The 13,064-nt window shown below is 35.2% G+C and overlaps 1 protein-coding gene and 2 non-coding genes across 5 annotated transcripts; all 3 read right to left on the minus strand.

Moving 5' to 3' along the window:
- Nucleotides 1-163: 163 nt before the first annotated feature.
- On the minus strand, nucleotides 164-251 carry TRNAS-GCU. The gene has a single exon. It is a non-coding gene; the product is annotated as a tRNA-Ser (tRNA).
- A 1,823-nt stretch (nucleotides 252-2,074) lies between these two features.
- TRNAS-GCU lies at nucleotides 2,075-2,162 on the minus strand. The gene has a single exon. It is a non-coding gene; the product is annotated as a tRNA-Ser (tRNA).
- A 2,646-nt stretch (nucleotides 2,163-4,808) lies between these two features.
- On the minus strand, nucleotides 4,809-8,202 carry LOC116030763 (transcription factor AS1). Of its 3 annotated transcripts, none has more exons than XM_031273091.1 (2): nucleotides 7,917-8,202; nucleotides 4,809-6,217 (listed from the first exon to the last, which is right to left on the minus strand). In XM_031273091.1, exon 2 carries the CDS (start codon nucleotides 6,165-6,167, stop codon nucleotides 5,088-5,090), a length of 1,080 nt encoding a protein of 359 aa, XP_031128951.1. In that variant the 5' UTR covers nucleotides 6,168-6,217; nucleotides 7,917-8,202; the 3' UTR covers nucleotides 4,809-5,087. The 3 variants fall into 3 exon arrangements, with proteins under 3 accessions (XP_031128951.1, XP_031128952.1, XP_031128953.1); XM_031273092.1 differs by lacking the exon at nucleotides 7,917-8,202 and adding an exon at nucleotides 7,258-7,692; XM_031273093.1 differs by lacking the exon at nucleotides 7,917-8,202 and adding an exon at nucleotides 6,395-6,427.
- Nucleotides 8,203-13,064: the final 4,862 nt, after the last annotated feature.

Genomic DNA, 13,064 nt, shown 5'->3' on the forward strand with positions numbered 1-13,064 from the left:
CAAAAAAGGCCCGGCTGAGTACTGACCAGGCCATGAGAATAAGAAGAGCCTTTCGAACAAAACCAACGCAAAGAAAAGAGGACCTCTTTAGCCTTCTTTCTTTTTTCTATTTTGGTTCTTTCAGGCTCTTCCTTATAAAAATAAATAAAATCATCCGCGAAAATGGAAAGAGAGGGATTCGAACCCTCGGTACGAATAACCCGTACAACGGATTAGCAATCCGCCGCTTTAGTCCACTCAGCCATCTCTCCAAATTCAACTTGATAATTCCTATGCTACATTACACATAAACTAAGGAATCTTTCTTCTTCTTTAATTCTAATTAGATTTTTTAATATAATATTAAATATATTATATTGTAATTGTTTATATATATATATATTCTTCTAATTACTTTTTTTTTTATCATTGCATTATATTAACATTTGTATTTTGATTCTTGATTGTCAATTTGATCACTATTAATTTTTTTTAAAAAGATTCAAATAAACTAAATTCAATATGAAATGTTTGAAATGTCTGCCCTCATATGAAAAGGGTGAAGTGTGGTAAAAGCAAAGGTGTTTTAAACATTTTAGACCGAATTTAATCAATTTCCAAAAGTCAAGCTAGTAGGAACAAAATAAGGCACAATGATAGTTGAGAATTGGGAGTGGTAATACTAGTTTTAGTCCAAAAATCAAAAGTGATATTATCTCTTTGCAAATAATTGTACATTATATATATTGAAATGTTTAATGGAAGTTAATGTCATAATTTGTGTGATGCAGTTCTATACCCACATACAAAATGGCATAAGATGTAGATCAGCACCGGAAGTTACACATTACATATTGCACGGGAAACCGAGGGATGAGGTACATTATTCTTTAATAATTGATTGATTAGTTTAATTTGCAAATAAGATGGGTCAATGTATTTAATCATAATTACTAATTTTAACGTGTTTTAGAATGCCAAGAAGCCTAGAAGAGCGCCCAAGAAGAATAGAAGTGAAGAAGATGAATCCAACACTACCGATTCCCATCCCGCCGAAAATGAAATGGTTAAGCAATTTTTATTTTTTTTTGAATGCAACTAACTCTATTAGATTGTAATATCTGTTCAAACACAAAGAATCTCATGAACTCTTGTATGGGAGAGCTACTATATATATGCCATTTGAGCACAAGCCTAATGGTGGTTAAGCAATTCTTGAACTCGACTCGTTTACTACAAATTAAAGCTAAGGAAAATTAAACATGATATGATGGTGTTGACCTGATTTGCAGGAATCTGGGGGGAACCCGATCCTGAGCCCGAGCCCGAGCCCAAGAGGACTTCTCCAGCCGCAACTGGACATAAGAAGGTTTTGTGCACAGCTTAATGAAGCATTGGAGAATGAACGGGCCGGGTTGATAACGAGCCTGGGCGGAAATAAAGGGAAGGGGATTGTTATTCATGAAGAGCCAGCTGGTTTGCAAAGAAATAAGGTTTCATCTGGAAACTTGAGCGTGGAGGGCAAAGGAAAGGGGATTCTCATAGAAGAGAATGTTCATAGTGGAAAGTTTAGTTCAAAGCCCTATATTTGTGCTAATTTCCAGAACCCTACTATAATGCAAGGTGCAGGTTGGTCCATGGTTGGCATGAATGGAACAAGTTTTGGAAGTTCAAACCCTGATAATCATCATCCTTGCAAAACTTATGCTATGAAAAGTTTTGAAACTAATGGGCAACATTTAAGTCCAAACACATTTGAGAAACCAGTCAACATGGACATGGACAATGGTATCTTAGTTCATTATCTTTTTTTTTTCATATATTTTATCCTTTAATGTTTTTTTAATATCAATTTTTCTTGTGCATGGCAGGGTCATTGTTTGACGATGTCATGCCTAGTGAGGCTGAAATGAAGGAGCTAATGGACTTCATTTATAGTGATTTAGAAGNAGAATAAGACTAAACTAAAAAGAGTTTTTATTTTTCAACTTTCTTGTGATTTTATCTAGTACACACATTTAACTACGAAACTAAGAATAAGAACCAAGGGATTGCGAAAATTGAAAAAAAAAATAAATAAAATCATCCGCGAAAATGGAAAGAGAGGGATTCGAACCCTCGGTACGAATAACCCGTACAACGGATTAGCAATCCGCCGCTTTAGTCCACTCAGCCATCTCTCCAAATTCAACTTGATAATTCCTATGCTACATTACACATAAACTAAGGAATCTTTCTTCTTCTTTAATTCTAATTAGATTTTTTAATATAATATTAAATATATTATATTGTAATTGTTTATATATATATATATTCTTCTAATTACTTTTTTTTTTATCATTGCATTATATTAACATTTGTATTTTGATTCTTGATTGTCAATTTGATCACTATTAATTTTTTTTAAAAAGATTCAAATAAACTAAATTCAATATGAAATGTTTGAAATGTCTGCCCTCATATGAAAAGGGTGAAGTGTGGTAAAAGCAAAGGTGTTTTAAACATTTTAGACCGAATTTAATCAATTTCCAAAAGTCAAGCTAGTAGGAACAAAATAAGGCACAATGATAGTTGAGAATTGGGAGTGGTAATACTAGTTTTAGTCCAAAAATCAAAAGTGATATTATCTCTTTGCAAATAATTGTACATTATATATATTGAAATGTTTAATGGAAGTTAATGTCATAATTTGTGTGATGCAGTTCTATACCCACATACAAAATGGCATAAGATGTAGATCAGCACCGGAAGTTACACATTACATATTGCACGGGAAACCGAGGGATGAGGTACATTATTCTTTAATAATTGATTGATTAGTTTAATTTGCAAATAAGATGGGTCAATGTATTTAATCATAATTACTAATTTTAACGTGTTTTAGAATGCCAAGAAGCCTAGAAGAGCGCCCAAGAAGAATAGAAGTGAAGAAGATGAATCCAACACTACCGATTCCCATCCCGCCGAAAATGAAATGGTTAAGCAATTTTTATTTTTTTTTGAATGCAACTAACTCTATTAGATTGTAATATCTGTTCAAACACAAAGAATCTCATGAACTCTTGTATGGGAGAGCTACTATATATATGCCATTTGAGCACAAGCCTAATGGTGGTTAAGCAATTCTTGAACTCGACTCGTTTACTACAAATTAAAGCTAAGGAAAATTAAACATGATATGATGGTGTTGACCTGATTTGCAGGAATCTGGGGGGAACCCGATCCTGAGCCCGAGCCCGAGCCCAAGAGGACTTCTCCAGCCGCAACTGGACATAAGAAGGTTTTGTGCACAGCTTAATGAAGCATTGGAGAATGAACGGGCCGGGTTGATAACGAGCCTGGGCGGAAATAAAGGGAAGGGGATTGTTATTCATGAAGAGCCAGCTGGTTTGCAAAGAAATAAGGTTTCATCTGGAAACTTGAGCGTGGAGGGCAAAGGAAAGGGGATTCTCATAGAAGAGAATGTTCATAGTGGAAAGTTTAGTTCAAAGCCCTATATTTGTGCTAATTTCCAGAACCCTACTATAATGCAAGGTGCAGGTTGGTCCATGGTTGGCATGAATGGAACAAGTTTTGGAAGTTCAAACCCTGATAATCATCATCCTTGCAAAACTTATGCTATGAAAAGTTTTGAAACTAATGGGCAACATTTAAGTCCAAACACATTTGAGAAACCAGTCAACATGGACATGGACAATGGTATCTTAGTTCATTATCTTTTTTTTTTCATATATTTTATCCTTTAATGTTTTTTTAATATCAATTTTTCTTGTGCATGGCAGGGTCATTGTTTGACGATGTCATGCCTAGTGAGGCTGAAATGAAGGAGCTAATGGACTTCATTTATAGTGATTTAGAAGGTCAATTTTTAGTCTTTTTTTATTTATTTTAGCAGTTAAAATATATTCTACTTTAAATTTGACTTTAAATGTTAACTCGCAGAGGAAAAACAAGAGGTTGAAAATGAAAAAGAAAAAGAGGTTGATGCGGTGCAAGGGAATGAGACCAATTTTGCTGAAATCTTCGGTGACATTATGGAAGAGATTGAAAAAGAAAAAGAAAAAGAGGTTGATGCGGTGCAAGGGGATGAGACCGATTTTGCTGAAATCTTCGGTGACATTATGGAAGAGATTGAAAAAGAAAAAGAAAAAGTGGTTGATGCGGTGCAAGGGAATGGAACCGATTTAGCTGAAATCTTCGGTGACATTATGGAAGAGGTTGAAAAAGAAAAAGAAAAAGAGGTTGATGCGGTGCAAGGGGATGAGACCGATTTTGCTGAAATCTTCGGTGATATTATGGAAGAAATTGAAAAAGAAAAAGAAAAAGAGGTTGATGCGGTGCAAAGGGATGAAACTGATTTAGCTGAAATCTTCGGTGACATTATGGATGATGGCCCCATTGTAGATTCCTTTTATGAAAAATATTAGAGGGATTAACTGCCTTAGAGTTGGAGGGATTAACTGCCTTAGAGAAAGAACCAGCTTTATCTAGAAGAAATATATGCACAATTTGACAAGAATGATAGTCAGGCTAATCAACTCAATAAGGTCGGTGGACATCAAGATATAACAAATAATTTGTCATGTCTAGTAGAAGAAAAACAAATAATTTGTCATGTAACACAAAAGACATCTTTTGAATGATTGAATTGTTTTGGCTTTGTTAACATCAAAGATTTGTCTTTGACTCAAGTCTTGGACACCCATGTTTTTGTTGCCATGAGTTTAACACAATTCTTTGAGATCAGTTTTATTTATATATTTTGAATGAACTTGGGGATAGTTAATGCTGTCATATGTATTTCTGAACTAGGAACCACAATCTTGAAATTATAGCAAAAGAAGTACAAGGATATATATATTATAAAGATGATACAGGATGAGCAGCACAGTTCATTCTCCAATTATTTTAAATAGCATTGCAACTTTTTGGTTGGATAAGCAGGGGAAAAAAGTGGTAAAACAATCCTTGGAAAAGCTATAAATTCAAGTTCAAGTAGATTCCTGTTACAGGAACATCACCATAACTGGAAACATCATTTAACCAAAAGCCAAGATAAGAATTTTACTGTGATATACTGGCGGCGGTGCAGAATCACTGCAATGGAGTTACTGGCCGTTGGGTTCTGCAAGGCGTGGTGGGCATCCCATCTGCTCGAGAAACTTGGTGAGGCGCAAGTGCTTTGATGCCCACTGTTCTGCAAGTTTTTGCTCCTTAGCTTCTGCGTCCCTCCTCAACCCCGCTAACTGTTCTTTGTAATCTGATTCAATTCTGTCCAGGCTAGATTTTTGTTCTTCCATTAAAGCTTTCATCTTTGAGTCGAATTCCTCCCTTTTCTCTCTGATTTTGCATGACTTCTCTGATTCAAGTTGCAACTCCACCCGCCTCAATCTCCAAGTTGCTTCTTTTTTATGGGCTGCCCAAGCGCGGTGCCCTTCTTCCAAGTCTTTACAGCATTCCACGAGTTCAGTAACCATGGGGTTCTCTCCACAGGGAGGGCTAATCCCGTGATGGGGTGGAAAGCCACTCAAGGTAAGGGGAGTTTTATCGGGCCCTCTATCAGACTGTAGCCATGGAATTACGGGTGAGGGTGGGACTGTAGATGGGGAAAGACTTAAGGTAACGGATGGCGATGGAGGTCTAACAGCAGATGTGGTGGTGGTATTAGACAGCCATGGGGGAAGAAGATTTGACGGTGTTGGAGCGGGGGGATCAGCGTGGAGAAAACCTCCTTTCGAACTAGCCATAAGCAACCCGGGGACACTCCGCTCTTTCACTATCTTTTCAGCAAAGGTCTCTAAAATGTGGTCGTATTTTCCCTCCTCTACTGGCTCTACTATCTTATTGTTCTCTTTCTGTTCCCTTTGCTGTTTCTCTTTGAACACTTCCCACCACTTCCCCAATCTTTTCGCAGTTCTACCCGGAACTTCAGCTGCAATTTTTTTCCATTTGTTGCCGTGTTTGGCCTGAAGATGGATAACAAGGCGCTGCTCCTCTTCAGTAAGGGATCCCTTTTTAATTCCCGGTTTTAGGTAGTTCTTCCACCTTTCCAAGCAGGACTTAGCATCTCGGTTGAGGGGTGTGTTCATGCGCTGTGACACAAGGTGCCATTCTTTCGGCCCATACTGTTTCACATATGCACGCAATAAAGCATCCTCTTCAGCTCGCCACCGTTGCCTCTCCTTCATTTCCAGGTGCAAACATCACTGCCCATCGTCCCCCAATCTTCATAATGTACCTATTGCACACACAAAAGTAATAATTAACAACCATCCAGCATCAGCACCAAACAATTGATTCATCCAAATGCAACGAAACACTTAATTCCTTGTGCAGTTTTACCTTTTACTACTCTGTTAATAAATCCAAAACCTGAAACTCTACTTCATAGATAAATGGTTTTCATCAAACTTACACTGATCTAGATAAGATAACTATTGGCCTATGCTCTGTAAGGCAAAATGAGACCTACATTTAGTTCACAACAAAAGCCTTATGAATCCCATACATCAGCAATACAATAAATAATTTTCCACAAACAGCAGAGAGGTAATAAGCATGCAAGTTCATGATATTTAAGTGGCAAGTACAGTATGTACAATTAAAAAGAGAATCTAAACCACTAGGTACACTTTACATATACCAATGATTACATTATGATGGTGTAAATCATAGTGCCTAAAAGGACTAATACGGTATCTTGGTTGATATCTGAGATTAGGGATAGGGTTAAACAGAAATGAAATAGGAACTGAATTTCTAAAATTTTACTAATAAAGGAAACAAACCGCAATTCCAAATCAGTGTTTACCAGAGACACAGAAGAAAATGATATCAGATCATGAACTATCAAATCCTTATAAACAAAAGATAAATGGAAGATTCTTCCACACAGCAGATAAATGGCTGGTTGGGGGTAACAAGTAACTAAAATAAGCTGTATCATGCGCATACTGCATTATGCAAGTATTTACTATACACAAGAAGTTCACACTTTACTAAGCAGAAAGGGATCATAATAAAGGTTGGATTGTTACTAAATTAGAACTCAACCTCCTATAATTGATCATTTAGACACAATTGAGAGGGTGGCTACAGGCAAGGAGAGGACATTGCAGGGCTGCAAGGATTCCTCCAGCACAACATCTCTAAAGCAAATTATGCATGGAGGGCAGTATTTAAATGGTTCAACATTTAATTTGATGAATTTCAGCTCAAATAATGTAACATCTAAGATTTTAAATTCACCGGATTCAATTGATTGGACAAGTAGCAAACCTGAAATTACATTCAACATATCAACTTTGGCAACCCTGAACCAAAGATTATTCTTTCAGCAGATCTTGGTTTGCAAGAGATAGTATGCTAAGACTCCATACCAGGAAACACAACAGCCCTATGCAAATGCAAATAGACAACTACCCTAGAGAAGATAATCTCAATAGGAGAACCAAAATAATCAACAAAAAAAATATCTGAAATTATTAAAAAGCCCTAAGTTAAAAGCAGACTTTAGAAAGTTTTTATCTTTTTATAAAGTTTTATCTTTTCTTCATGCCTATATGACCTGCATTTTCAAACCATAAAGCAACAAGCAAGCCCAGTACTAAAGCACAAAAGGTAGAACCCAAAAATTGGTTCTTTATGCCCCATTCTAGAGGCATACATACAATATGAGAAGTTTTTGGAAAATCCCAAGCCAGGAAGAACAAGATTTCTCACAACCATACCCTGTAAATGGCTTAAACTCAATTCTTGACAGACCAATCTTTGTATATGCAGTCATGTAATTGTCAATGCATACATAAATCCATACTTAAGTACCAAAACATGCATTTAACAACTGATACATTACAAGACAAAATCTAGCAAGTATTGCTTACAAACATGGGTATGTAATTTTGAAGCAAGAAAAATACAAGCAGATTTCAAAGAACCTCAAAAACTGCAGTTTCTGCGGCACCCCATCTCTTGTTACTCTGTTGCAGGGAGGTGTTTTACAGCTAGAACAACTGTAGCGAGAGAGAGAGAGAGAGAGAGGGAGAGATGTGTAGCAAGAGAAATATATAAGCTTTTCTTATAGAAGTTCAGAAAATGCCATTTTCGCCACAATCCATTTCTTGTTTCTTTGTAGCAGGGAAGTGTATTACAGCTAGAGCAATAAGTATTGTAGAGAGAGAGAGAAAGGGAGAGAGAGCACGCGAATGGTGGAGTGAAAATGAAATGAGGCTCAAGGGGGGGAATGGGGCTTTCTTCTATATTTTCTCTCTTTCTTGTTGGAGGCTGACGTGTAAGGGAATGTGATGACGCAGACCCAGATTGGTGTCTCTACTCCAGAAAGGTTATAATGTGTACACACACCATATGTTTACTTTGAGGTGAAAACAAGAAAAGGGCCAACCTGTTTTTACTGTTATAGCCTACTAGTAAAACTATGATAGTACAAAACTAAATTAAGTATTCATTTTCTTTGCCAAAACCTGGTATGATACCACCAAGTTACACTCCATATGAGTGGTTATTGGTTTAAGGGTCAATGGAAGTAATATTTCAGTAAGTTGAAAAAGTAGTTATAAACAGATACTGTATTGTAACAGAGTACTTAAAAAAGTATTTATTTTTTTATTTACACATTAGACTAATTTTAAGTGCCTAAAGTCGTAGGAGGAGCCCCGTTAATCTCCAAATTTTTACCATTCGTACGTACACTCAGTGTACAATGAGTCTTTATATTCTCTTATCAGTCAAGATTTTCTAATGACCCCCAGATTTTTAATAGGATTTGAACTCCCACAATACCGTTAGTATTCATTTCACACTTTACAAAATTATTTCTTTATCATGGAATGACAACTTAAGTGATGTAAATATTCATTTTAACACGAAAAAAGAATTCCTCAAATATAAGTATTCGTTGTATTATAATCTTGTCCTGTATTTCGAAAAGGACTATATGAATACAAAAATTTAAGTATCACATTACAATTTTTGGCATAACAATTCATAATTTAGTGGAATGGATGAGTTGTTATAATGAAAATGAGATGAGAAAATGAAAAATGCATGAATAAAATATGGAATGCAATTAATACTTGTCCACCCACAAAGGCAAGTGAATTGTGAAAGAGAAGAGCAAAAGAAGAAGAATTTAAATAGTGGAAGTAGGTCAAAGCAGAGCAAACGAGGAAGGAGAAGGAAAGAAACAAGAGAAAAAGGCAATAAGGGGAAAAGCATCTGCCTTGATCTTTGTAAACTATCTTCTTCAAAGCCTCTTAATTAGAAGAATGGGTTCTTGAAGTTTGATGTTTCACTGCTTTTTCTCACCCCCTTTGATTCTTTTTTTAATTTTATGTCCCTCTCTGCTGTTTTTAACCATTTTTTTCTGCAAAAAACTGCAACCACTAGACGTGACTATACTGCTGCCACCACTACTACTATGGTACTGCCACTAGAGGGGAAGAGGGTATAGATCTCAGTTGTAGCATTTTTTCCCACCCCAAAATTTGGAGATTAGGGGAAAATTTTACTTTTACCCTTTTGGAAACTTTGGGTATGATGTTTTTTAGTTAAATTATGGCACATCTTTCCTCTATTATTTTCATAAAGTTGTGAGCTTTGGATGGAATTGAACTTTAAAAAGACTCAGAATTTTTATGTAAAGAGGAATTAGCTAGTTTGACTTCTTGAGTATCAACCCTCACAAAGAACATTACATTAACTTCTACAACTATTTATGTCACCATTTACTCATTCATCTTTTCACTTTATTTTTCACCATTTGCTAATATGATATCCAAGGTCACCATCTAATGGTGTTCACCTAATAAATTTCGATTATGTGCGATAAGCTCAATTAAGAAGATATAAATAAATATGAAATTTGTGATCTTTAAATACGATATTAATGTTCCGTTAAGTTGCTTGTTCCTTTTAGGACCCAAAAAAAATTTATGTTTTGCCAATAATTTGTATAAAAATTCTACTATTGGGAATCTCAAATTCTATTATATCAATTATACATTCTGATGTGACAAGCATGGGTATGATATTTTCATCTTGTAAAGCATTCCTCAATAATTGGTATTTTGTAAATGTGATTAGGAAAGAGAAAATATGAGTGAAGGAAAAAAAAAAGAGAAGGAAAAAATAAAACAAGTTAAAAAAATAGAAGGGAAAAAAAATATTTACGCGCCTGCCTGGGCACTAATCTGTGCCTCGCGAGCGTGTTCGTGAGGTGCAATTGTTCTGCCATCCAATGGGCCTCACTGGGGCTGACAAAATTTACTCTCTTGCAGGAGAAAAACACCCCTAAAATATCATCTTCACATTTGTTAAAAACTCACCTCCAAGTTTTTATTATTCTAAAAACTCAACAAAACCCACAAATGGGGATAGCCTAAATCCAAATAAAAATTATATAGATTTAAGATTTATGAGAAAGAGTAAAATTTGAGAAGTGTTTTACTTTGTAGGAAGATTGGGTTCATTTATATAGGAATAGTGAATGTATGTATCATGTATGTACTATGTATATCTTCTTTTTTTTTTTTTTTTTTTTTTTGCGAAATGTACTATGTATATCTTGGATGTATGGAATGGGAGGGGAAAGGAGTTTGAATTGAATTTGGTTGAAAGATAGATGGGGCCAGGGAGAGCAGTGGGAAATGGGACAACGGGATCTTTGTATTATCTCCCTCTGGTCATGATTAGCTGGGGGATTCCCAATGCATCGTCTGCCACGTGGCAATTGGCCCAATCAAACGGGTATGGCTAGACGAGGACATCAAGTAAGAGTAATTTTTGGAGTTTATTCATAATTTTTTTTAGTCAAATAAGGTGATGTAAAAGAGATTAAATGAGAGAAAAAAAAGAATCAAATTTTAATGTTATAGTAACTTTATTATTTTTCTCAGTTCATGAAGAAGCATTGGTATATGTTGTACGCATTAATTATTTTAATTAGGTGGATATATTAAGTAGTATACATGCTCACTGAATGCATTAAAAATAATCAACTAACAATTAATTTTAATTTTTAAAAAAAATTATAATTTTTATCCCTAAATTATAAAGTAATTGTAGAATTTGTCCCTGGATGTTTGTCAGGCTCACTTTCACATCTTAAAAAAAAAAAAAAGTATTATAAAAGTAATAATAACAACATCAATTGTAGGTTTATATGGTGGGGTGAAAATTTTGGAACATGATTAAAAAAAATAGTGGGATGAAATGTGAAACTGTGAAAGAGGAAAGGGGTACAGTTAGGTAGGGGAGGGGTTGGTGGGGGTGGGGGGTGTGGGTAAAAGGGGGACTGTAGTCCGGGATTCACGGCACAACCAGACGACGTTGATGGCGACTCTACCTTACTGCTACCTTCTCTCTCTTCTGTTTCTTTGTCAGTGATACGTTACGTCCGTTTCCCCCCCCCCCCCCAACCCCCCTCTCCCTTTCTCTCTCTACATCACTGCTGTCGGGGTTCCCAGTACCACAATACCACCTTTTACAGACCATTAGTTCCCATCTTCCATTTTTTACCCTCCATCTTCTAAACTATTCACTGCATTCCACAATCCACATTATTTCAGCTAAAAAAAAGAAAAAGAAAAAGGGAGAGGGGTAAAATGGGAAAAGAAAAAGAATGAAAAGGACTTGTCAAACGTATTGTAAAATTGAGGGAGATCCTCCCTAATCTCTTTGCTCCGAGTCTGAGCCCACAATCCTCTGAATAAAGGAAAAGCCCTCTGCAGATTGGGGCGATCCATTTTCTATTTTCATTTTTCAATTTCTTTTTTTTTTTTTTTTTTAAATCTGTGGTGGTAAATCAAGTTCGCCTTTCAACTGCGGTGGATGATGATAAAGAGGTTGAAGAACACAGTAACGCCTGCATCTGCACTGCATTCTGTACACCAACACAGACACACTATTCTGATGTTAAATATTATGGAGCATAAGAGTATAAGTAATTTTTAAAAAATAATAGAAAATGCAAAATGGAAATAATGTATATTTAAGTATAGTACAGTGATAGGCATGGGAAGGGAGAAAAAAAATAAAGAAGAGTCAGAATGATTATTGTTGAAAATACAATACAAGGAAGGAAAAGCTAAAGCCTGCAAATATGTTATAGGGATCTGTGAGTGATTGAATGAATGAAAAGATCTGCTCCCTCCCCCTTCTATCCACCCCACATACCTTAGCAGCTGATTGGGATGCGATTTGGTAATCCCTACATTTTTATGAATTTTTAGGTTTTTGGTTACAAATTCATAATTAATTTCAAGTCAATGACATATTGACATAGCGAAAAAAAAAAAAAAAGGACTTTTTAAATTAAAAATCATGGGTTTAAATTTTGGACAATTCTTTTGCGCTTCAGTAAATTAAAAAAATAGATATAAACATATATAATTGACTAAATTTAATTAGTTAATTTGATAAAAACCCACCTAGCCACCTATTCGGCCCAAATTAGTGAGGACATTAACACATTTATTTTGTTCTAATGGAAGATGGAAGCTCAAATTCTATCATAGATATATGAAACGTGTGAATTGACACTTAATAATGAATATGATATGATAAAGTGTATAGTTAAATTGATTAAAATTATATGACATAAGGAAGGAGTAATATTAATGTGTAATATACTCCGAAAACAAATTATAAGATTTGTACGTAAACAATTTCTCATAATTACAAATTACAGTCTTAAATTATGGCAAACCAAAATTATGACAATAAACATCGTACCTCGCAAATGGTATGGTCCACAAGATCAGCAAGCATCTCTGAATTGTAAATGTATCAGAAATTATTTGTACACCTATCTACAACTCATTTATCATGGAGAAATTATTGTGTACATTTTCAGAATTTAAACCTTCAGTGCCCAGACTTTTATATACTCCGTATTTAACATGCATATGATATAAAAAGGTATTGGTTCAAATCAAAATAAAATAAAATAAAATCACTAGTTCTAACTTGTGTAAGTAACAATAATAATAACAATTCCTTGGAAAGGGTTTTCATTATTATTGTTTCTTTTAAGTGACGAGGAAAACACGTAGTTACTATTTAAGGAT

Source organism: Ipomoea triloba, chromosome 9 (genome assembly GCF_003576645.1).
Source record: "Ipomoea triloba cultivar NCNSP0323 chromosome 9, ASM357664v1".
NCBI classification, from domain to species: Eukaryota; Viridiplantae; Streptophyta; class Magnoliopsida; order Solanales; family Convolvulaceae; genus Ipomoea; species Ipomoea triloba.